This window comes from Bubalus bubalis, chromosome 3 (assembly GCF_019923935.1).
Source record: "Bubalus bubalis isolate 160015118507 breed Murrah chromosome 3, NDDB_SH_1, whole genome shotgun sequence".
NCBI lineage: Eukaryota > Metazoa > Chordata > Mammalia > Artiodactyla > Bovidae > Bubalus > Bubalus bubalis.
Genome location: NC_059159.1, coordinates 71,249,268 through 71,274,369, shown reverse-complemented (window position 1 = coordinate 71,274,369; position 25,102 = coordinate 71,249,268). Strand labels below are relative to the sequence as shown.

The window sequence follows — 25,102 nt, the reverse complement described above, 5'->3', positions numbered from 1 at the left end:
TCATCTTAACACTCATCAAGTTTTGGGGTTGATAAATGATGGCAAGGAAGGGCCTACACAGATGACAGCCAAACGTCCCTCAGCATGAAAAAGGGAAAAAGAGGGGGTCACTGGGGACAGAAAGAAGTGACCCTGAGCAAGAAGGAAACCCCTAGTACTTTCTCATTTTATCTCCTGAGCTAACACTTGGCAAAGACGGAGTGGCTGGTGGAGGCTGAGCCTACGGCCAGCAAAAGAGCAGATTCGCTTGAGTCCAGCCGGGTAGGAGAAGGTTTGCCAAGCTCTGCTTCTCCATAAGCATCAAGTGAGACTGAGGGTTCCCCAGGGGAGTGGCTGGGATTGACATGTCTCTGTCCAGAACTTGGCACGTGCAATCACAGAAACCATTGTTGCCATTCTCTTAATAGCTTTTCACAAAGGGTGTTATTTTGATTATTCACCAAAATCTGCCCATAGTAATTCCAATAATTTTGCTGAAATTTTTCTCTGTACTTGTTGATTGTGCTTTAATTTTTTTTTTTTTAATAACCAAGGCTACCTCTGGCACATAGACTTTTTGGATGGGTATATGGCTGGCTGCATAGATTGATGGATGGATGGATGATCCGTGGTTATGATTTGTTTCTTTGGTCTGTTTGATCCCCACTGTTGCCTAAGACAGTCATGACTCTTGAAAGATGCAAATGCCACATACCCATGATTCACTGTGCCCATATTGGTATACCCACTGTGGTCCTTAATAAAAGCTTATTTTAGATCCTAGAATCTTAGAGCTCAAGGTCTCTTAATTATGCTCTCTTTAAATACTAGACTCCCCTCTCTCCTATCCCAGTCAACTGTCCAGCTCAGTTATTGCAAAGAGAAGGAGAAAGGGGTAAGAGAGACCGCTAGAGAACTGAGATGCCAGGTGTGGGGCCAAAGGCAAGTTTCCTAAAGATCTTTCCTAAAGATCTAGATCTTTCCTAAAGATCTAGAAAGTATATCTGCCCGGCCCTCCTGAACCACCATCCAGTGCAAATAAACAGGGCATCCTCCAGACCCAACTCACCACTTTTGTTCCTTGAAGTCTGCCCAGATGAAGGTTCACTTCCTTTTCTTCTGATATCTTCCATCACTAGTGGTCTGAAGGGCTCGAGACCGGCGCACACCAGCACAGAGGGGCTTCGCAGCAGAGCCTTCAGAGAGTCCACCTGGGGAAGGAGAGTGTGGAGTCAAGAGGCCCGGTCTGCAGGACCCCCTTCTGCCCAGCAAAGCACAGGTAGAGGGAGGGATCGAACCCATGTTTCCTGCTTGGCAGGCGGATGCTTTACCGCTGAGCCACCTGGGAATCCCATATATATACATCCTCTCTTTCCTGATTTCCTTCCCATCCGGGTCACCGCAGAGCACTGCGTAGAGTTCTCTGTACTGTACAGTGAGTGAGTGAGTGAAGTCGCTCAGTCGTGTCTGACCCTTTGCAACCCCATGGACTATAGCCTACCAGGCTTCTCCATCCATGGGATTTTCCAGGCAAGGGTACTGGAGTGGGTTGCCAGTAGGTCCTCATTAGTTATCTATTTAATACACAGTATCAGTTGTGTCTGATGGCTTCTCTGGTGGCTCAGATGGTAAAGAATCTGCCTGCAATACAGGAGACCTGAGTTTGATACCTGGATTGGGCAGATACCCTGAAGGAGGAAATGGCAACCCACTCCATTATTCTTGCCCCTTGGACAGAGGAGCCTGGCGGGCTACAGTCCATGGGGTCGCAAAGAGTCAGACATGACTGAGCGACTAATACACACACACACACACACACACACACACACACATCAATTGTGTCAGTGCCTCTTTTAAAGGAATAACTGCCCAGTTCCATCTAAGTGTTTCGAGCTGAGATCCAGACACTTTTTAAGGAAACGGTATCCTGGACAGCCTACCCTTTTCCCACTGGTCGTGTACACGTGCTTCACAGGAAAGCACAGTAGGTCCGACGCTTTGCTGAGAAAGGCCGTCAGGTTCCTGGTGTTTCTGTGGCTGAGCACCACTGTCTGCTGGAGCCGAGGGTCCCCGTTCTTAACCAGCGTGATCCTCCTCGAGGCTTTGAGACCTTTGCAGGTAGAGGCTGTTCCCGGTGCCTCGAATTCCCTCAAATGCTGAGCGGAAGGGTTTCTCTCCCGGGGCTGGCCCAGCCCGCCGGGAGTCCTGGGGGGCTTCTTATCGGAGCAGAGATAGCAGCCACCATCCTGCAGCTGCTCCAGGGTGCTGAGGCCATGCAGGCCCCGGGGTGTGGTGACCGAGCGCACCCCAAAGGAGAGCGGTACCCGCTGAGAGAGCTCGTCCATCAGGGCCCCAAAGCTCCTGAAGGCGCGCTGGTGAACAGCCATGCGGACCCCAGCAAACCGGGGATCCCCTCGCTTGAGGAAGGTTATCTTCTTGGCCGGCGTGACCTGGGTGACAGAGGGGGTCCGGGCCACAGAAGGCAGGAGGCACTCGCGGTGGCTGGGGGCCAGGGCGTCCCTCGGAGTGCTGTTCATGGTGGGGAGGACCAGGCAGCTGGAAGGGATTGGAGAAAGGAAAGTCAGAGAGCAACCTGAGGGTCTGCGCGTTTCCTCCTGGCGTTGGCCCAGAGGTGCTCCCTTTCCACCCCAAATCTCCCCCACCCCGTCTTGGAGAGGCACGTTTGTTCATTCTGATGAGCAGCTACTACTGCTCGGTCACGTCCAACTCTTTACGACCCCATGGACTGTAGCCCGCCAAGTGCCTCTGTCCATGGTATTTCCCAGGCAAGAATACTGGAGTGGGTTACCTTCTCCAGGGGATCTTCCTGACCCAAGGATCGAACCCATGTCTCTTGCATCTCCTGCATTGCAAGTGGATTCTTTACCACTGAGCCACCCTGAAAGCCCTTTGATGAGTAGAAGGAAGAGCAAAGGTTTGGCATCAGAAGATATGAATTAAAATCCCATCCCCCCACCTCCCTCTTACTGCCTGTGCAACCCAAGAGGTTGATAAGTAGTCTGCGTTTTGGTAAAATGCAGCCATATTCATCTGTACAACACAATTCAATGGATTTACGAATACAAAGCAAGCATCAATAGCTCAAAGGCATGGGGCACAGAATCTGTAACCCTCAGGGTACCCAGCCCCCTGCTAGAGACAGCAGGGACCCAAGAAATACTAGTGATTGATGACACCCAGGCTTCACAAGCTGCCCCACAGAGTCCAGGCCTGCCAATCACCGCCATGCACACAGTCAGGATCCAGTGAGGGGTCTCCCCTGATTACACGGGTTCAGACCTAGCAGGACCTGTGTTGCCATGCACGTGGCAGGTGACCACAGTCTCCCCTGCCGCAGCCATCTCTCCTCACTCACGGTCCAGCCAGTGGCCACATCTCCTTTTTTTTCTTGACTCACCGTGTACCCCCAATTCATTTTCGGGGAGAGAGTTCTGCTCTCATTTTCAAAATCTTGGTGCACAAGAGCACTTGTAATCATCTCTCATCTCTGCACTAACTTTATAATTAGCTTCTTCAGCCTCCTCCCTCCCAGCTAAGCCCTCTAAGCTGCTTTCTCAGCACCCCCCACCCCCGACCCAGCACATCCCTGTAGCTGCCAGGCACTGGCCCTCAGGCACGCCTTCCAGAGGGCTACTTTGCTTCCTGCTTGACTGGCAGTTTCACTTGTGAACGTGAACATCCTTCTCGGCCCCACTGAAGGGCTGAGAGGGGGAAGAAGGTCACCATGTCTCCTGCAGTCACTACCATGTCCCCCGGCATCATTGCGTTCCCAGTGTCATCGTGTCCCTCTGTGCCACCATGTCCCCCAGTGTGGCCATGCGCTCCAGCATCACTGCATCCCCCAGAGTCACTGTATCCTTTAGTGTCGCCATGCACCCCAGCATCACCGTGTCCCCCATAATCACCATATCCCCAGCATTGCTATGCCCCCAGGATCACTGCAGTCTGTCACTCTGTCCTTCAATGTCCCCATGTCTTCCAGTGTCCCCACCACCTCCAAGGACTGCTTCTCCCAGTCTACTTCTGAATAGAGAGCCCTCCTCAACACCTCCCAACAGCAGCTCTGCAGGGATAGGCGAGACCGTGAAGGCAGAGGTCATGCTGGCTCCCAGAAGACTCGGGGTCAAGAGTCTCATGGCAACGTTGCGGTCAGCGCCCTCCGTTGCCGACGGCCCCTTCCTTCTGACATCCCTCTAGAAAATTCTAGGGGTAACTTCTTACTCTCCAGCCTCTTCAGCAGAAACAAACATGCTCTGCTTCCCCTGCACTGTGAGTCACTGAGAACTGCCACCTCCTCCTCAGCCACAGGGAAGGGAGAAGCCAATCAATTTTCTTTTTCAAAGAGACAATGAACTTCTGATTCTTTCACCTTCAAAGTATCCTGGCCAGGATATTCATTCATTCAGTCACTCCTTCATTCACTCATCTGTGTACCCAACAAAGATTTTTTGAGCTTTGTTATGTGCCAGCCTCTATGCTGGGCCCTGGAAATACAAAGATTACTGAGACATGGCACTCATCTTCAAAAACGTCCCATTCTGCTGTGGCGCTGCTGCTGCTAAGTCACTTCAGTCGTGTCCAACTCTGTGCGGCCCCATAGATGACAGCCTACCAGGCTCCTCCGTCCCTGGGATTCTCCAGGCAAGAACACTGGAGTGGGTTGCCATTTCTTCCTCCAATGCATGCATGTGACACTATAGATGGCAGCCCACCAGGCTCCTCCGTCCCTGGAATTCTCCAGGCAAGAACACTGGAATAGGTTGCCATGTCCTTCTCCAATTCTACTGTGGCAAGTAGGCGATAATTAAGATGCAGCATAAGACATGATCTGAGATAGAGATACAGATACAGATGTATTATAAACAGGGTGTGACTGAAAGCAGATCAAGGGGAATGCAAGTCAAGGAAGACTTCCTGAAAGAGGTGACATGCCTAATTCCTGAGCAGAGACCTGCAGGACAACTCGAGGATTAGCCAGAGAAGGAGGAAGTTAGCACCGGCGTGGCAAATAGATACGGCCTTGGTGCCAACTCTGACCTGCCAGATAGGCTGGCAGGATGGGCGGAGGAGGTGCCAGGATTCCTGCATTCTGTGATCAGATGGTAGTGTGGACACAGCGTCAGGGTGGACAGGCCGCACAGTGCCTGGCCTTCCCAACCATGCTCTGCTCCCAGCAGTCAGGGCAGCGGCCTATGTGCAAACCTGCGGTGGAAAGAGAAAGACTGGATGTTCTGGAAGGGCCTTCAATGGACGGATGCAGAGCATCTGACAGGCTTTATTAAGGGAGCTGACATCGGCTCCGGGGGGATGGAATGGCACTGACAGTAAGGTCAGCTCTGGCTCCTAGAACTGCAATGGCAGAACACAGAGCCCTTCCCCACTGAAATCTGAGATGCTGGCAAAAGCCAACTCAGGGCTTCCTACCGCTGATCCCAAAACAGGTGAGTAAGGAAGAAGGGGATGGTAACTGAGTCTCGCAAAAGCTAGTGGAAAGTTGCTATATGACAAAGGGAGCTCAGTCTGGTGCTCGTGATGCCCTAGAGGGGTTGGGGCGGGATGGAAGGGAGATTCAAGACAGAGGGGATATAGGTATATGTATGGCTGATGCACATTGTTGTAGGGCAGAAACCAACAAAACATTGTAAAGCAATTATCCTCCAATTAAAAAGAAATAAATAAATTTTTTAAAAAGCAAAGGAGAAATAAGCAAGCGTCACTGCAGGCTGAGTTTACCTGGACTGCTCCTGCTTTAGCACTGAAGGGCCCTGGTGCTGGGACCCCCGCTCCCCTGCCACCCCAGGTCCCCTGATAGATTCCCAGGATCAGGTGGCCCTCTTCCTGGCACTGGCCCAATTGGCAGTGAGGCCAAGAAGAGCTGATTGCCTCATGCAGCTGGATAAAGATGCTGCCACCAAGGATGGGAAACCAAGTCTTAACGACCTGGCTGCCCCACTGGATGCACTGTTTGGGCCCAGAAAGTGAAGTGAGTGTAGTCCCTCAGTCGAGTCCGACTCCTCAAGAGCCTCTGTCCACAAGGCAAGGATACTGGAGTGGGTTGCCATTTCCTTCTTCAGGGGATCTTCCTGACCCAGGGATCGAATCCGTGTCTCTTGCATTGTAGGTGGTTTCTTTACCATCTGAACCACCAGAGAAGCCCCTGAACACAGCACCCGAACTGGAAAAGTGGTCTCTTCGGATATACCAGCCGGCTATTCTCCCCTTAGCTTAAGGAATTTGAGCTGGAGCTTCTGTCGTTTGAAACAGAAAGGGACACAGAGCCTTCAGGGAGCAGCACCAGTGAACACTCAGTATTTCCCAAATTCCAAAACTGGATTTCTGAGCTAGGGGACCCCTGAGGGTGGGAGGCAGGGCTCTGAGGCCCCTGCCAGATCCTCCCACTAGATCCCCAGGGATGGATGTCAGTTTAGTTCAGTTCAGTTGCACACTCATGTCCGACTCTTTGTCACTCTATGGACTGCAGCACACCAGGCCTCCCTGTCCATCACCAACCCCTGGAGTTTACTCAAACCCATGTCCATTGAGTCAGTGATGCCATCCAAGCATCTCAGCCTCTGTCGTCCCCTTCTCCTCCTGCCCTCAAACTTTTCCACCATCAGGGTCTTTTCCAATGAGTCAGTTCTCATCAGATGGCCAAAATGTTGGAGTTTCAGCTTCAACATCAGTCCTTCCAAAGAATATTCAGGACTGATTTCCTTTAGGATGGACTGCTTGGATCTCCTTGCAGTCCAAGGGACTCTCAAGAGTCTTCTCCAACACCACACTTCAAAAGCATCAACTGGCGTTCAGCTTTCTTTATAGTCCAACTCTCACATCCATACATGATTACTGGAGAAACCATAGCCTTGACTAGATGGACCTTTGTTGGCAAAGTAATATCTCTGCTTTTTAATATGCTATCTAGGTTGGTCATAACTTTTCTTCCAAGGAGCAAGCGTCTTTTGATTTCATGGCTGCAGTCACCATCTGCAGTGATTTTGGAGCCCCCAAAAATAAAGTCTGACACTGTTTCCACTGTTTCCCCATCTATTTGCCATGAAGTGATGGGACCAGATGCCATGATCTTCATCTTCTGAATGTTGAGCTTTAAGCCAACTTTTTCACTCTCCACTTTCACTTTCCTCAAAAGGCTCTTCAATTCTTCTTCACTTTCTGCCATAGGGGTGGTGTCATCTGCATATCTGAGTTTATTGATATTTCTCCTGGCAATCTTGATTCCAGCGTGTGCTTCATCCAGCCCAACATTTCTCATGACGTACTCTGCATATAAGTTAAATAAGTAGGGTGACAATATACAGTCTTGACATACTCCTTTCTCATTTGGGAACCAGTCTGTTGTTCCATGTCCAGTTCTAACTGTTGCTTCTTGACTTGCATACAGGTTTCTCAGGAGGCAGGTCAGGTGGTCTGGTATCCCCATCTCTTGAAGAACTTTTCACAATTTATTGTGATCCACACAGTCAAAGGCTTTGGCATAGTCAATAAAGCAGAAGTAGCTGTTTTTCTGGAATTCTCTTGCTTTTTCAGTGATCCAACGGATGTTGGCAATTTGATCTCTGGTTCCTCTGCCTTTTCTAAATCCAGCTTGAACATCTGGAAGTTCACAGCACACGTACTGTTGAAGCCTGTCTTGGAGAATTTTGAGCATTACTTTGTTAGCATGTGAGATGAGTGTAATTGTGCAGTAGTTTGAGCATTCTTTGGCATTGCCTTTCTTTGGGATTGGAATGAAAACTGACCTTTTCCAGTCCTGTGGCCACTGCTGAGTTTTCCAAATTTGCTGGCATATTGAGTGCAGCACTTTCACAGCATCATCTTTTAGGATTTGAAATAGATCAACTGGAATTCCATCACCTCCACTAGCTTTGTTCATAGTGATGCTTTCTAAGGCCCACTTGACTTCACATTCCAGGATGTCTGGCTCTAGGTGAGTGATCACACCATTGTGGTTATCTGGGTCGTGAAGATCTTTTTTGTATAGTTCTTCTGTGTATTCTTGCCACCTCTTCTTAATATCTTCTGCTTCTGTTAGGTCCATACCATTTCTGTCCTTTATTGTGCCCATCTTTGCATGAAATGTTCCCTTGGTATCTCTAATTTTCTTGAAGAGATCTCTGGTCTTCCCCATTCTGTTGTTTTCCTCTATTTCTTTGCACCAATCACTGAGGAAGGCTTTCTTATCTCTCCTTGCTATTCTTTGGAACTCTGCATTCAGATGGGTATATCTTTCCTTTTCTTCTTTGCCTTTTGCTTCTCTTCTTTTAACAGCTATTTGTAAGGCCTCCTCAGACAACCATTCTGCCTTTTGGCATTTCTTTTTCTTGGGGATGGTCTTGGTCCCTGTCTCTTGTACAATGTCACAAACCTCTGTCCATAGTTCTTCAGGGACTCTGTCTATCAGATTAAATCCTTTGAATCTATTTCTCACTTCCACTGTATAATCGTAAGGGATTTGATGTAGGTCATCCCTGAATGGTCTAGTGGTTTTCCCTACTTTCTTCAATTTAAGTCTGAATTTGGCAATAAGGGGTTCATGATCTGAGCCACAGTCAGCTCCCGGTCTTGTTTTTGCTGACTGTATAGAGCTTCTCCATCTTTGGCTGCAAAGAATACAATCAATATGAGTTTGGTGTTGGCCATCTGGTGATGTCCATGTGTAGAGTCTTCTCTTTGTTGTTGGAAGAGGGTGTTTGCTATGACTGCTGCTGCTGCTGCTGCTGCTGCTACATCACTTCAGTCGTGTCCAACTCTGTGCGACCCCAGAGACGGCAGCCCACCAGGCTTCCCCGTCCCTGGGATTCTCCAGGCAAGAACACTGGAGTGGGTTGCCATTTCCTTCTCCAATGCATGAAAGTGAAAAGTGAAAGTGAAGTCGCTCAGTCGTGTCCGACTCTTAGCGACTCCATGGACTGCAGCCCACCAGGCTCCTCTGTCCATGGGATTTTCCAGGCAAGAGGACTGGAGTGGGGTGCCATTGCCTTCTCCTAGTGTGTTCTTTTGGCAAAACTCTATTATTCTTTGCCCTCCTTCATTCTGTACTCCAAGACAAAATTTGCCTGTTACTCCAGGTGTTTCTTGACTTCCTACTTTTGCATTCCAGTCCCCTATAATGAAAAGGACATGTTTTTTTTTTGGTTTCAGTTCTAGAAGGTCTTGTAGATATTATAGAACAGTTCAATTTCAGCTTCTTCAGCATTAGTGGTCAGGGCATAGATTTGGATTACTGTGATAGCAAATGGTTTGCCTTGGAAATGAACAGAGATCATTCTGTCATTTTTAAGATTGCATCCAAGTACTGCATTTTGGAGTCTTTTGTTGATTATAATGGCTACTCCATTTTCTTTTAAGGGTTGGAGATAACTGTCCCATATTCCTACATGCCCTGTGTCACACAGGCCCTCAAAGTTGGGGAAAAGGGTTACTGCTCAGCTGATATGCAAAGTCACTTGTATGGGGTTATCTCTCATCGTCACTATCTTCCTTTCAAAATCTAAAGGTTTCTCTTTCTGTCTTAATTCTTTCCCTCTTCCCTTGTGGCTCAGCTGGTAAAGAATCTGCCTGCAATGCGTGAGACCTGGGTTTGATCCCTGGGTTGGGAAGATGCCCTGGAGAAGGGAAAGGCTACCCACTCTAGTATTCTGGCCTGGAGAATTCCATGGACTGTATATAGTCCATGGGGTCGCAAAGAGTCAGACACGACTGAGTGACTTTCACTTTCTCTTCTCTCAGCAGGAGTGGAAGGACTTGATCTCTTTAACAAGACAAGACAGGTAGGGTACCAGGTCTGGCCCACGCGGAGGGTCCATGTAGCTCTTCGTTACCACGTATGACCCAGGAGGGCCACATGGTCAGGAGAGCCCCCTCACAGTCCTTCCCCCATTAACTCACAGTGAGGGTGGGGGGCAGGGGATGGTGACAGTAAGAGAAGGCTGTGGAGGAAGTGGGGAGCCTGACTCTTCCAAGTACAAGGAAGTACTGGGGAGAAGGGCAAAGAGATGATGGGAGCAGAGCTGTGGGACAGCAAAAGATGTCCCCCAGTTGGGGTCACTTGGGGGATACCAGTGGTGGACAAGAAATATCTGGATAAGATGAGAGACACTCTGATAGCAAATGGTTTCTGCCCAGCTATGCCTGTGACTGAGCGGTAAAGGGCACCTCCTTTTGAACCCCTCAACCCCCTCCCACTCGGGACAGAGCCCCAGGGTATGTTGGGTTGAGCAGATTGGAGGAGGCTCTGATGGCGAGCTTTCCTGAACCCCCAGGAGGACCAGGGTCCGGCTGTTAGGCTGTGGTGAGTGGGCTCAGTCAACCCACAAACTGGAGGGCAAATCACTAGAGCTCAGTGTTGTTGCTGCTGTCCAGTCACTCAGTCGTGTCTGACTCTCTGTGACCCCAGGGACCGCAGCATACCAGGCTTCCGTGTCCCTCACATCTTCTGGAGTTTGCTCAAACTCATGTCCATTGAGTTGATGATGTCATCCAACCATCTCATCCTCTGTTGCCCCCTTCTCCTGCTGCCTTCAATCTTTCCTAGCGTCAAGGTCTTTTCCAATGTGTCAGCTCTTTGCATCAGGTGGTCAAAGTATTGGAGCATCAGTCCTTCAGCATCAGTCCTTCCAGTGAATATTCAGGATTGATCTCCTTGCAGTTCAAGGGACTCTCAAGAGTCTTCTCGAGCACCACAGTTAGAAAGCATCAATTCTTCGGCGCTCAGCCTTCATGGGTCCCAGCAAAACCCAGACCCAAAGAACCACATCCTAGCAATGTCAGGACTGGTTTGGGTCAGCAAAGGATGGGGGTGGGTGCCAGGGGATTTCAGGAGGAAGACAGCCAGCCAAGGAGGACTTCCAGCTGTGTGTGGGTAGGGGAGGGAAGTGGAGAAAAACAGATTAAGGGGCAAAAGGGGGAAAAAAATAGAAGTCTCAGGAAATGTTCAGAAAGGTGACAGCCCTGGTGGAGGAATTAGGCAGAGTGGGCTTGAACAGGAGGAAATGGTCTTGTCGGCAGTCCTTCCAGGGGGCTAGGGTGAAGGGCTGGGGGCAGGGCAGGCAGCAAGAGTGATGGATTCAGGAAAAGAATAAATAGGGTGAGAGAAGTCTCCAGGCAGGATGGAGGGCCGGCTTGGCAGGCAGAAAACTTCAGTGTGCAGACACTAAAGCTGACCTAAGAGGGAGGGAGAAGGAAGGGGTGGGAGTTGGCTGCGGGGCGTGGTTGCTGTGGAAAAACCTTGAAGGTGGATTGAGTGAGGTTACAAATAAACAGCTGAAAGGAGTGAGGATGATGTGAACAGTAAATGTGAACAGAAAAACACTTGCAGCACGCATGTAGCCTCTAAGGAGAACCGCCAATGATCAGAGGCACCTAAGCCCCTACTGGGGTCTTCCAGTACTGCGTGGTCTACACAGGCTGTTTGGAGTCTGGAGACACTTTCAACACCGCATTTCAGTGACTCGAATTTGCTGTTATTTTATGAGTCAAGAAGAAAGAAAGAAAAATTGGTGACAGACAGAGACATGCTGCTCATTGCAAGATGCATCCTGATTTCAGGGATATTTAAACATGGGAGCAGGAGGAGGGCAGCAAATCTGCATTTTAAAGTCAGTGAGTCATGGCAGGACAAGGTGCTGAACGTAGACTGCGCACAGATCCATGAGAAAGACCCAGTCTGCAGTTGCTTCTGTCCTGGCTCTTGTGAAGAGCACATACACGGCTTCACAGCTTACGAAAGAACCTGTGTCCTTTGACAACCTAAATGTCCATCAACAGATGAATGGAGAAAAAAAGATGTGGTGCATAAATAAAACAGAATATTACTCAGCCACTAACAGGAAAGAAATAGGGTCATTTGTAGAGCTGTCGATGGATCTAGAGTCTGTCATACAGAGTGAAGTAAGTCAGAAAGAGAAAAGCAAATATTGGACCAAGGGATTCATGCTAATACAGCCTTGCAAAAATATTCCTTGAAACAAATATGTCATAGTAACGTCTCCTTCCTGGATAGTCACATATAAATTTAACATGTGAAAATGGTTACACTGAAGTGTTTTACTTTGCGATTATTTTGTAACTTGTGAAGCGGTATATGTACAACCGTGTGTTAGTCATTGCTCCCTTAAACAAAAATTGTGAAAATCCTTAGTATGGTGCTTGCATTCATGTCTTTGATAGCATTATTCAAAAAGAATTGGAGGCTTTTTTCCCATAAAATGCTTGCCATTTATTTTATGTATATATAGATATATTTGTGAGAATATTTGATGCTACATGATTTTTGTGTGAAGTGAAAGTCACTCAGTCATGTCTGACTCTTTGAAACCCCATGGACTGTAGCCTGCCAGGCTCCTCTGTCCATGGAATTCTCCAGGCCAGAATACTGGAGTGGGTAGAATAAATAGGGTGAGAGAAGTCTCCAGGCAGAATGGAGGGCTGGCTTGGCAGGCAGAAAACTTCAGTGTGCAAAGACACTAAAGCTGATCAGGGGATCTTCCCAACCCAGGGATCGAACCCAGTCTCCCTCATTGCAGGCAGATTCTTTTTACCATCTGAGCCACCAGGGAGGCCCAAGAACACTTGAGTGGGTAGCCTATCTCTTCTCCAGCGGATCTTCCCGACCCAGGAATCAAACCGGTGTTTCCTGCATTGCAGGTGGATTCTTTATCAGCTGACCCACCAGGGAGCCAATAGCTCAGCTGGTAAAATTTTGTGTGGTCAAATCTAAAATAAATAAATTACATGACTTCCTTTAGTCAAGGTTCTGAGTGGAGGATTCAGGAAGAAAATAAACAGAGTTCTAGTGAACAAAGTTCTAACAAGAGTAGAACTTACTTAACAGGTGTAAAGTAATCTTACAGCCTATATTGAGAGCTATAATGTGCTAGAAACGTGTTAGACACAGAGAATTAGGCTCAATGTTCTGAGATGGGCTCGTGCCTCACGAAATTTAAAATCCAGGAAAGAAAACAGAAGCTCTGCACCTGAGTCCTCCTTCTTTGGCCCATGAATGTCCCCACCGCTTCCAGGTGATCACAGGATCAAGAGCCTACCTTGACTCGGCCAGTAACTAGCTGATCACTGTGGGCAAGCTACTTGACTTCTGGGAGTTTCCGTTACTTTAATCCTAAAATGAAGATGCTAAACCAAAGGGCCGCTGAGGTTACACTAGGAGTTTATGGGAAAAGACAGCAGATGACACTATGCTAAAAATGATTACCCTTGACGGAAGACCTGTTGAGAAAAATATCAAAGGCATTCGTTTTTAAAATTTTTCCAGGTGAGGGGCTTCCCTAATGGTCCAGTGGCTAAGACCCCGAGTTCCCAATGCAGGAATCCTGGGCTTGATCCCTGGTCAGGGAACATAATCCCACAGGCTATAGCTAATAATCTTTAGTTGAATGCTGCAACTAAAGATTCTGCATGCCGCAACTAAGACCTGGCACAGCCAAATAAAATAAATATTAAAAACAAAATAGTAAAAATAAAAAATTTCCAGGTAATACGTTATCCTTTCAAAATTCCAGTAAAACCTTGAACACTGACCTTCTTCTAAATAATGAGCAATTCCCATATGTGCAAAATGCTGCATACAATTTCAGGGGACATTGGCATCCCAATGTCCCACCCACAAAAAAACCCACCCACAGAAAGCCCAAGTTACAAACCTTTGATCTAAGTCTAAGGATTTAACGTATAACATGGTGACTATAGTTGGCACTGCATTGTATAATAGAAATTTGCTAAGAGAATAGAACTTAAATGTTTGCAACAACAACAGTGAAAAAGAACCTTTGATGTAGTCCTTGAAGACGAGGAAACCAGAGAGGAGGAACAATAGAGAGAAAAAACGCGGCGCTCCGGTTTCCCAGTATACACGGACGGTGTGGCTTAAAAAGAGGGTGTGTCTGTGAATATAAACCTACTTGTTTAACCTATAGCTCCTGAGAAAAGTTTTCACAAGGATGGTTCTCTTTCTGGTGATAATAGAAAGACATACACACGCCAACACATTCATGGCAACTCAGGAAGAGAGACTCAGGGCTAGAAGAACCCAGGTATCTGATATTGAAACAGGAAGGAAAATCCTAGGAAAGTCTTTAAAAAAAAAACCCCACCAGCATTAGAGTATCTTCCTGCCCTACTCCCCACACACTTGCTAATATTCTCTAGACAGTTTATCAACAAGGAATTAGGCTAATGAGAAGGCTTGGATTTACAGAGCTTAAACTGCAGTGTGGGACAGCTGAGCTCCTTGCAGGCAGGAAGTGTCGCGACTGTGGCCCTCTTGTCCCAGGCAGTTCTTGGCACATCGTAACTGCATGACCCGTGTCTGCAGAATAAATGATGCTTGGAAGGCCATGCAGTGGTAAGAGTGGGGTGAGTTCTTTGATCTTAGCTGCAGAACGTGGAATCTAGGAGGCTTCCCAGGTGGCTCAGTGGTAAAGAATCTGCCTGCCAGTGCAGGAGACTCTAGAGACGCTAGTTCAATCCCAGGGTCAGAAAGATCCCCTGGAGAAAGAAATGGCTACCCTCTCCAGTATTCTTGCCTAGAAAATTCCATGGACAGAGGAGCCTAGAAGGCTCCAATCCATCGCGTTGCAAAGAGTCGGACATGACTGAGTGCACACACACACTCACAGACACATTCTCACAGTTCTTGAGGCTAGAAGCCCAAGACCAAGGAGTGAACAGGGTTGGTTTCTCCCGAGGCCTCTCTCCTGGCTGTGTAGACAGCCATCCTCCCCTCACGTCTTCACACAGTCTTCTTTCTGTGTGTCTGTGTCCTAATCTCCTCTTCTTATCCAGACAGATTCCTATTGGATTAGTGCCCACCTTAATTAATCAGCTCGTTTAACTCAATTACCTCTTGAAAAGCCCTGTGTCCAAATACAGTCGCATTCCTCAGAGTGCCCTGGGGTTAGCGCTTCAGAATATGACCGTAGTGGGGAGCCAGGCGGGGCGTATGCAATTAAGCCCATACCTCCGGGAAAGGTTTTGAAAGTACCGACATCCACACTCCACCCTCAGAGATCCAGAGACTGGGTCTGACCAGAGGCCCAAATTAGCTTTTAGTACTTAAAAGTGTTTTCAGTTTCTTTTTTAAAGTTCCCCAGCTGATTGGAACACCCCTAAGCAAAAGTAACAGCCGGACGCGATACGATGCCAGCAGGGTACCAGCCCACACGATGAGGTGAAGTCCAAGTACAATACAACAGAGGTTCATAGAAGGAGTGTCTGGCCGACACAACCAGAGACTTTGACAAAGACTTTCCAGTGGGTTGGGGGGATGGGAAGATGTCCATTGACAGAGGAGGGTGGGGCCTCCAGCAACTTTGCAAGCAGGGCCTTGCTTGATAGAGCGAATGCGTGCCTCTCAGGAGGGTGGCATTGCCTGGCTTGGGGAAGAAGGGAAAGAGAAAGCAGACACTGCAGCTGGGAGCCATGGTAGGCTTCTGAGCAGGGGCGAGATGTCGTAATTATGGTGATCACCCATGATCAATGAGCAGGATCGTGTGGAGGGCCAATGCAGTGTAACGTCCAGGTGGAGATGTTTTCATGGCAACAGTACCCGTGTGCACACACCCACGCGCACACACACACACACACACACACGGGGGAGGGACACTTCTTCAGAGCGCTCAGTGAATCTGAACCACAGCTCAGAAAGAGTTCACAAAACCTAAAGAATTCTTAACTGGACGTAAGAAATCATACATATAACCCTTTATGTAGTTCAAAATAGGAATGATGCATCCATGTTGTTAAAAGAGAGGGACTTCCCTGGCAGGTAGCTGGGACTCTGTGCTCCCAATGCAGGGAGCTTAGGTTTGATCCCTGGTCAGGGAACTATATCCCACATGCTGCAACTAAGACCTAGCACAGCCAAATAAATAAATATTAAAAAAATAGTAAATAAAAGAGAGGTTGTTGTTGTTCAGTCACTCAGTTGTGTCTGACTCTTTGCTACCCCATGGACTGCAGCACACCAGACTTCCCTGTCCTTCACCATCTCCCAGAATTTGTTCAAACTCATGTTCATTGAGTCGGTGATGCCATCCAGTCATCTCATCCTCTGTCGCCTCCTTCTCATCCTGCCCTCAGTCTTTTCCAGCACCAGGGTCTTTTCCAATGAGCTCGCTCTTGGCATCAGGTGGCCAAAGTATTGGAGTTTCAGCTTCAGCATCAGTCCTTCCAATGAATACTCAGGGTTGATTTCCTTTAGGATTCACTGGTTTGATCTTGCAATCCTAGGGACTCTCAAGAGTCTTCTCCAGCACCACAGTCCAAAGGCATCAATTCTTTGGCATTCAGCCTTTTTTATTGTCCCACTCTCACACCCATACATGACTACTGGAAAAACCATTGTTTTGACTATCCGGACCTTTGTAGGCAGAGTTAGAGGAGAGGACAGTAGCCCTATGCAAGGCAGAGGGAAGGGCTGAAGGTTGCAAACACACCGAGGACCGCTTTGGAATACTGGTGATGTTCTTGTTCTTTTTTTATTTTATTTTAATTTTAGGTTTTTTTAAAGTTGAAGTGTCATTGAATTACAGTATTATGTTGGTGATGCTCTGACTATGGATCTGTGTGGTGGTTGTACTGACTTGCTAAGTGATAATACATCCAGCTCTCTACTCCTGACTTATATGCTTTTCTGCGTGTATGTTGTATTTCAACAAGAACAAAATTTTATTTTATTTTTTTTGGCCACACTGAGAGGCATGCAGGATCTCAGCTACACAACCAGGGATTGAACCAACATCACCTGCATTGGAAGGTGCCATCTTAACCGCTGGACAACCAGGGAAGTCCCTGAAGTTTAATTTTTAAAAAAGCTTCATGAGTGGCAGCCTGGACGGGAGGGGAGTTTGGGAGAGAATGGATGCATACCTGTGAATGGCTGAGCCCCTTCACAGGTCACCTGAAACATCACAGCATCGTTTGTTACTCGGTTACACCCCAGCACAAAATAAAAGTTTTTTAAAAAAAGTTCATGATGTCCCATTGAAGAGATTTATCACAAAAATGCAACCAATACTCTATGGGTGGGCATTTCCCTCTGAGGTCATTATAGACGACACTGAAATAAATGGCCTTGTAAACACAAAAAATTTTTCAAAGAACTCTTAAAACCAACATGCGTAAAGCTCTTATCAGCTTACAAAGTGATTGTATCCATAAATCTATAAATATATACAGGTAAGTTAATATTTACTTATAGAATTATCTTGAAATCATGTATAAATATAATAGCATTTATATAAGATAAATATATACACACAAGTGTTATCTCATTGCTCCTGCAATGACCTACGCAGAGAGCAGGGGCCGGGAAAGCCCCCTGAACAAAGGAGAAACTGGACGGGCAGAGTGCCAGGCTCTGCTACTTCTTGGCCCTGGCTTGCGGGCGCCCTGGGAAGCTTCCCTCAGCCTGCCTTCTCATCCCCAGCAAGGCCTCCACCCATCCATGAGGGTTGGTGGAAAGCAAAAGAGAAGCAGCCTATTCTTGCTAAATGGAAACCAAGGACCCCTGGCCGTTAAACGATTCTGCACCCACCGAGGGAAAGCTACTGTGACCACAAGTGTCCGGATTCAAAAACAGGAAGGGGGAAACCAGCGAGGGCCGATTTGGAACCGTTCCATGGAAGTGGAATGAATACCTCTGAGTCCCGCTTTCTCTGACACTCACGGTGGCCTCCATGAGCGGGGCAGCTCGTTTCCTTGGAAATGTTTTTCTCATTTTGTCATCAGGCTTCTCGCAGTAGGGGGGCAAAGGGGGAGGTTCTGAGGGAGAGGTACGGGGAGGGAGAAGGGGCAGGGGAGGGGTCGCCTTGAGCCAGATGCTGCTGAGGAAGGAAAGGCAGAGAAGATGGGGGGAACCCAGCCCCGGGGGAGGTCGAGGAGTGCAGGCTTGGCGGGGGGCAGGGTGGGGTTGGCTCTGCGTTCATAGCCCTATCTCTGTGTTAGTCCGGGTTCTCTAGAGGAACAGAACCCGTGGGATATATGCAGATTCACAGAAAGAGATTCATCATGAGGGATTGGGGCAGGCACTTATGGAGGCTGAGAAGTCCAACAGTCTGCTGTCTGCAAGTTGGAGGGCCAGGAGTGCCAGGATGGCGTGCCATCCCATCAGACAACCTAGGCCTGAGCACCAATTACAAGTCCTGGTAGTGGCAGAAGGCCTAGAACCGGGAGCTGGGTGTCCAAATGCAGACAAGGGCTGTCCCAGCACAAGCAGTGAGAGAATTCTCCTTCCTCAGCCTATTTGTCCTTTCTGGGCTCTCGATGGTGCCCACCCCGTTGGAAGACCATCTTCTTTATTCAGCTAATGATTCAAATGCTAATCTCTTCCAGAAACACTCTCACAAACACACACTCAGAAACAATATCTTAATCGCTAACTGGGCACACACTGACCTTACCAAGTTGACACACAAAATAGACCATCACACACCAGTTCTGACAAATGACCTAAAATAACCTGGGGAAGCCACGGGGTGCGAGAATAGTGGAGAGGGACCTATCTAGCGGTCTAGTGGTTAAGACTTTGCCTTCCAAGGCAGGGAGTGCAGGTTTGATCTTGGTCGGGAAGTTGAGACCCCACATGCCTCGTGGCCAAAAGTCCAATATGTAAAACAGAAGCAATATTGTAACAAATTGAATAAAGATTTAAATTATGGCCCACATCAAAAACAAACAAACAACAAAAAAAAAACAACAGTGGGAAATCCCCGTCCCCTGTTCAGGTTGAGGTACACCCGGCCAGCACTCCACTCATGACCCTTCAGTGGGATGGAGGCAGAACATGCTACTTGAGTCTTTTCTGGACAATGGATGGGAGCAGTTTGTGTGTGAAGTCTGGAGGTGGAAGGGGCTGCAGGGAGACAGGCCTTGAATCTGGAGCTTGCTGGGCAACCGTCCAACCGTCAAAGCTGTTTCCTCCCCTGTGTGGTGGGGACAACAGTGTTTACCAGGAAGTTGGAGATGATGTTACGAAGCACCTGGCACATAGTAGGACATCAATAAAGATTAGGTCTCCCTTTCGGTTTAGCTCATTGGTAAATAATTCTTGGCTATGCAATTCAACTTACCCAATCGATGTATGTGACTATCTCCACCCAAAATTCAGGAGAGGAGATGCTCTGTCTTATCCTGATTTCCTGTTTCTGCCCTAAACTCCTTTAGCACTTCCTGTCTCATTCTCATGCTGACTGTGTAGCTGTCGTGTGTGTGTGTGTGTGTGTGTGCATGCATGTGCACGGCTTATTTCTCCCACTGTATTAAAAGAGGGTTGGGGGTGAGAATCAGGCATTTGTTTTGGGGTCCCCAGTGTATGGCATCTTGCAGCATGTTTGCTCAGGAAATAGGTGTTGAGTATCTGCATAAGTAAATGGATGAATGACCATTGGACAGAATGGCCTATGAATCTCTACCTGAGGTTGACCCAATACAGGGTCAGTGAGGTCAGCGCTGGGATTTCAAAGCATTCAAGGACCCTTTGATGGTTCTGGCACTATTTGGAACCAAGAATGACCTACCTTTTGAGACTGCTTGCTTCATCCATCAGAGATATCAGTTTCTACTGTCTGCTCTTTGGGCTGAGGCTGTGCTGTTTGAGTGGTACCCAAGCCACTGCCCTGGTTTATCTGTTATGCTTGGCTGCCCTCACCACCCCGCTCATCTCAGGGCCTGGGGCCACTGTATCCCAAGTGCCACTCCAAGAGAGAGGCTCAGCCTCTGAAGTACCCTAACCTTGACCTCACTGATTCTATATCAGGTCAATCTCAGGTGGAGAATCACAGGCCACTCTGTCCAATGAGTGCTCATCATTTACTCATTCAGTTGCTCAACACACATTCCTGAGTACCTCCAAGGTGCCATGCACTGACCCCAAAATAAATGTCCTAGTTCTCAGCCCCAGCCATCTCCTAGTACAGTAGGAGAAATAAGTTGTGCATACCTGTGTCATTCAGGGTCCCCACGGCAAACACAGGGCACAGTCCAAGGGTTGATTGAAGGGTGTTTAGGGAAGAATCAGGACTTCCCTGAGTCTTTACTCAGTGGTGACGAATCTGCCTGCAATTCAGAGACAAGGCTTGAGGTCGATTCCTGGGTTGGGAAGATCCCCTGGAGTAGGAAATGGCAACCCACACCAGTAGTCTCACCTGAAAAATATCATGGACAGAGGAGCCTAGCAGGTTATAATCTGGGGGTCACAAAGAGTCGACACAACTGAGTGACTACGCAGGGAATAAACAAGGGGGAGCATGTCTAACACTCTGTGTCCAACAAGGGACAGAGGTGTGCCTAGGAGACAGCGTCAGTGGGAAGCTATGCCTCGAGAGGCACCAGGGAGAGGATAGCACCGCTGAGCCAATGAGAGCTGAAGCTGTGGAGCAGCCACCACATGGCTGTGAGTAAAAGAACGCAGACATTGCCTAAGCTATTACCCGGCAGGGAAAGGGAATGAAATATTCCAACCTTTCTCCTCTTTCCCTCTCGTCTCCTGCTGGCGCTTCCCATTGGTCAAACCCAACCGGAAGCCAGAGGGCGAGGGAGCCCATGAGGTAAACCCATGTAGGTCAACTCCTAGGTCAAAGGACTAAGAATAAATCAGGAAGGGCAGATGGAGATTTAACAAGCCAAACACCCCAAATGAGATCAGCTTCCAGCCAAAGGAAGCCTTGGGCAGGGTCATCTAAGACTCTGAGTGCATTTCGGCTCCATAAACATGCTCCGTAACCCCACTACCTGCCAGACACTGGGGAGTCAGAAGCCTGCCCAGAGGAGTCCGCAGTCTTGGGAGAGAAGCCAAATGACATCTTTTTTTTTTTAATCCTTCTTGAATCTGTTATCAACCTAGAACAACAGGTGGGACTCCAAACCTTGTCATCCCCGCCCACCCTAGAAACCCAAAGCTTCATATGCTTTCTATCCTCTCTCGAGCGTCCTAAAAGAATGTGACTAGTAGAACTGACGTCATCCTATGAGACCAATCCATGCCTTCACTGGGCAGTGACTTACTGAAGACCTGCTACATTCTGGGCTTTGTCAAGAAGGACCAGGCGACTTCTCAGGACAGAGGAGCTCTTTAAGGTTCTACTCTCCAGGCAACTGGGAAACTCTTTGATTGAAAACAACACAAAGAGCCTCCCATCTCCTCTGGTCTTCTCTTCCCTTCCCCTCCTGGCACAAAATATTGGTCAGGGAAGCAGCTGATGAGGGTGATGGGGCACATGTGGAGAAGGCAGAGGATGAGGGAGCTCCTTGTACTGGTCTCAAAACTTTTCTGTAGCTTTGGAAGTTCTTCAGATTAAGTGTTGGTCACTTAAAGAGCACAAGTAGTATGGACTTGGGATCAGGTGGTGACCATTGGGTGGAGGCAGCAGACATGAGAAGATGCCCCCCTCCCCGATCAGGCCATTGCACTGACCCGTGGACAGAACTATTCCCATGGAAGCACAGGCTGGGGGAGGGGCTTGGGGTCCTGTCCAGCTTTGCCGCTAACTCCATCCTTTATTCAGCAGCTTTCCGTGGATGACCTGCCTGCTACCAGGTATGGTGTTAAGTGCTGTGTGGGTGTGGATAAATTGCTTTCCCTCTCTAGGCCTTGCTTTCCTCATCTCTAAAATGAGTTATTTGGACTCAGTAATGCTTGTGGGTCTTTCTAATGCTCACCCTTTCTGAACCCATAAGAAAGGCTCCAGGCCATCTTATGTCTGGTCCTTGAAGACGGATGCTGGGGACTTTCGCAGTAAGGTTAAGACTAGCTTTGTCCAGCATAAAGAAGGCAAAAAGGAGAGAAGCAGGAAGGTCAGCCACAACCCCTCAAAGGTCCAGGGCTACCCTTGGTAGCTGTAAAACCTTGAACTTGGGCTAATGAATGAACCTGTCTGCACCTGGTCACCTCTCCTGTATGAAGTGGTGATGTCAGCACCTGCCCTCAGGGCTCTGTTGGGGATTCCCTGAGCCCTCCCTGCCCACGCAGTGCCTTCCCTCTTCCCCTTCCCTCCGCGAATAGCATCTCAGCACCCCCACCCCCACCCCGCCAGCCCCGAGGAGCCTGCTTCATAATGACCTCCTTGGATGAAAGGCGCTGGGGTAACAGGAAGGACTGTTGTTTTAACTGCTCTGCGTTTCCTCCCATTGTCTCCAGCATTATAAACAAGCCTATTCCCCAAAGCCACATCTGATAATCCAGCTGCCGGAGGTCAGTGGTCAAGCAATCAGAAGTGCTTTTAGCTGGGATTAGGTAATTCAGAGCTGGGCTTGATGCCCGCAGCAGGTCGGAACCAACCCATCCTTGATGACACGGGGACTGAGCTGGGCATAGATGCCTCTCAGCAGGGAAGATGTCAGATGCACAAACAGTGACCAGGGCAAGGGTCAGCCCATGCACACGGCTCCCTGAGACAGCTCCCCAGGCAGCCCAGCCTAGTACCTGAAGTCATGACAAAAACCCTGCTCAAGGGAGGCCCTTTGCAATATACAAAGCACTTTCACCCACTCTCAGCTGTTCCTTGCAACTACTTCATGAGGGAGATAGGCAGAGTGTTTAGAGCGAGAGAACCTGGGGCCCAGAGATTAGACACATCTACTGAAGGTCCACAGAGCAGGTAAGGAGAGAGCAGAGCCTTCTGGATCAGATTTCTGGGCTCAGATGGTCAGAAGCTTTGGCCCCTCCAGGCTTATCACAGAGTCTGCCCCTGAGTGGAGCTCACAGTCTCCTTCAGTGTTTCTCTAATGACTGAAATCAAGCCAATTAGGGGACACATTAAAGCCACACTTACTGTGTGTGATGTTGTGTGGGGACCAGAAGAGTCCTCCAGGTCTCTGTGGCATTAATTGGAGGAATTATGCTGTTGTTTAGTCGCTAAGTCATGTCCAAATCTTTGCGACCCCATGGACAATAGTCTACCAGGCTCCTCTGCCCATGGGATTTCCCAGGCAAAAACACTGGAGTCCAGCAAAAAAAAAAAAAAAAATACTAGGGCGCGCTGCCATTTCCTTCTCCAGGGGATCGTCCCGACCCAGGGATTGAACCCACGTCTCCTGCATTGGCAGGTGGATTCTTTACCACTGAGCCACCACAGAAGCCTTTAAACAGAGAAATAAGTGTATCAATAAAAAAGTTACATGTATATATACTTGAAAGAACTCCCCTCTTAGTCAGGCAACCCACTAGATGTGTACTACATGCTCTAGTTAATTACAGCTCCGCTGAGCTTTCCTGCAAGGAAGGGGTTAATGGAGCTGTTATTTGTGGTCACTTATTTCCCTAAATTGGTTGAGACAGCAGAGGAAAGGGGGAGGGGGGGGAATAGGAAGAGAGAGAGGAAAAATGGATTAGTTTCAAGATCAAAAGATGCTCAGAGATCCAAAAGGAAATACAAGCTCCAGGGGTGGGGGGATTTTCAGGACTCTGTATCCTCTTGATAAGGAACTAGTTCTTGGGATGGCCCCACCCTCCTGTCTGAAGCCCCAGGGCCAGGTCCCCTCGGCAGCGAGAGCAAGCGATGCACCCCCTCCCAGAGCCCATGAGCAGCTTAGGTGGTACAAACCCAGACCTGGAAGAAGCCCTAAATCCACAACAAGAAACAACATCTAAAAAGCACCTGCGTTGTAATGTTTTGTTACTTTCAGGTATGGCTTATGTCAATGCTATACGTGAACACAAAACTATTGGCTGAGCTTGCCTGTGCAAAGTAAACACATGCCGACACATTTCCATTCATCCACAGGCATTTGTGATGCTCAACCGAGTTCTAACCAGTACTAAAGGAATGTGGTTAACCTTGAAGGTAAATGTATAAACGGAAGGATGAAGTAGGAACTTTCCATGGATGCTTGGGACTTCCACAAGAATTTGAGACTGTTTCACATAGGAAAAGGATTGAAGAAAGAATTGCAGTAATACATTGCCTTGATTTTTTGTTTTCTCACAAAATTAGATCAAACTTTCTGCTCAAATTTTTCGAGGGTTGGACTACTGGGACCAGAGCTGAGGACAAATAAGAAGGTTCACCAGATTGAGGAGTGCAGATAAAACCTGTTAACTGTTCCACAGATTGATGGAGGAAATACACATGGGCACTTGAGGCCAGCCATTCTTAACTCCTCTACTCTCTGATAGAACAGGCACGTGTCGTTTCTGCTGAGGCCCTTGGATTATCTCCAGTTCTGGTCCCTGTTACTCCATTATCACCAGGAAAGTTGATGTAGCAGAGAGAGAAGGAGAGAGTGAAGGGGAGAGAGAGAGAGATTGACAGGACTTGGAGATAGTTTGTAATCCAGGATTCAGCTAAAGCAGTTCTATACTAGGTGTGTCCCATGTCTTTCCTTTGGCTTCTTGTTGATGTTTTCAATGTATTTAATAAACTGTGCTATTTGAGCATCTTACTGCAAGATGTAAGCCTTTCTATTTCATGACTCCGGGAAAGCTTGGCTAAACACTACTTACGCTACCAAACCATCAAAATATCCCCAGACAACAAATGCAAAAGATGAAGGGCATTTAACTTGGCAAAGATGAAACGAAAAGCATTTTGAGTAAAAGGAATGGCATGGGCAAAGGCCGTGGGGGCATTTCCCTCCTTTTAGGGCAGGGGTCCCCAACCTCTGGAATCTCACACCTGATAACTTGAGGGACACATACTCAGCTTCTCAGAAAGGAGGAGAAAGCATTTATAGTAATGTCTTGAGGGAGGTAGGGAGAAGCCCTGTCTTTCCATCTGTTTCTCCGGCCAGGTAACAGAGTCTGGAAAAAGCTGGAATGTGGTCTTTCCTGCCTGGGAGAGAAAAGCCAATCCTTGCACCAAGAAAGAGAAGACCCAGGTTCAGCCAACAACTTAGACCTAACGTGGGTGGTGGAAAGATAGTCCTTGCTCGCCCTGGGGCTTGCCGGCTACCTTTCACCTGGGCAGGTGATGGTACGTGGCAAAGCGTCCTGTTCCAGGAGCATGTTGATAGATCCATGGAAATTCAGAGGATGGAAGCAAGTGGAAGTTTACAAGAAACTGATTTACAAGACCAGAGCAATAAAACAGGGTACTGTGTGTGTCATTCTGGCAGACATGGCAGGGGCGTGTGG

General features: G+C 48.2%; 1 protein-coding gene across 1 annotated transcript in view; it reads right to left on the bottom strand.

Moving 5' to 3' along the window:
• Window positions 1-2,589, bottom strand: part of RP1L1 (RP1 like 1) — a 46,004-nt gene extending 43,415 nt beyond the window's left edge. The window contains exons 1-2 of the mRNA XM_045164715.1: window positions 1,920-2,589; window positions 1,049-1,190 (exon numbers count right to left, since the gene is read on the bottom strand). Of these exons, the coding sequence (XP_045020650.1) occupies window positions 1,049-1,190; window positions 1,920-2,516 (739 nt within the window). The 5' untranslated portion in view covers window positions 2,517-2,589. The remainder of the gene's footprint in view (window positions 1-1,048; window positions 1,191-1,919) is intronic.
• Between the last annotated feature and the right edge of the window lie 22,513 nt (window positions 2,590-25,102).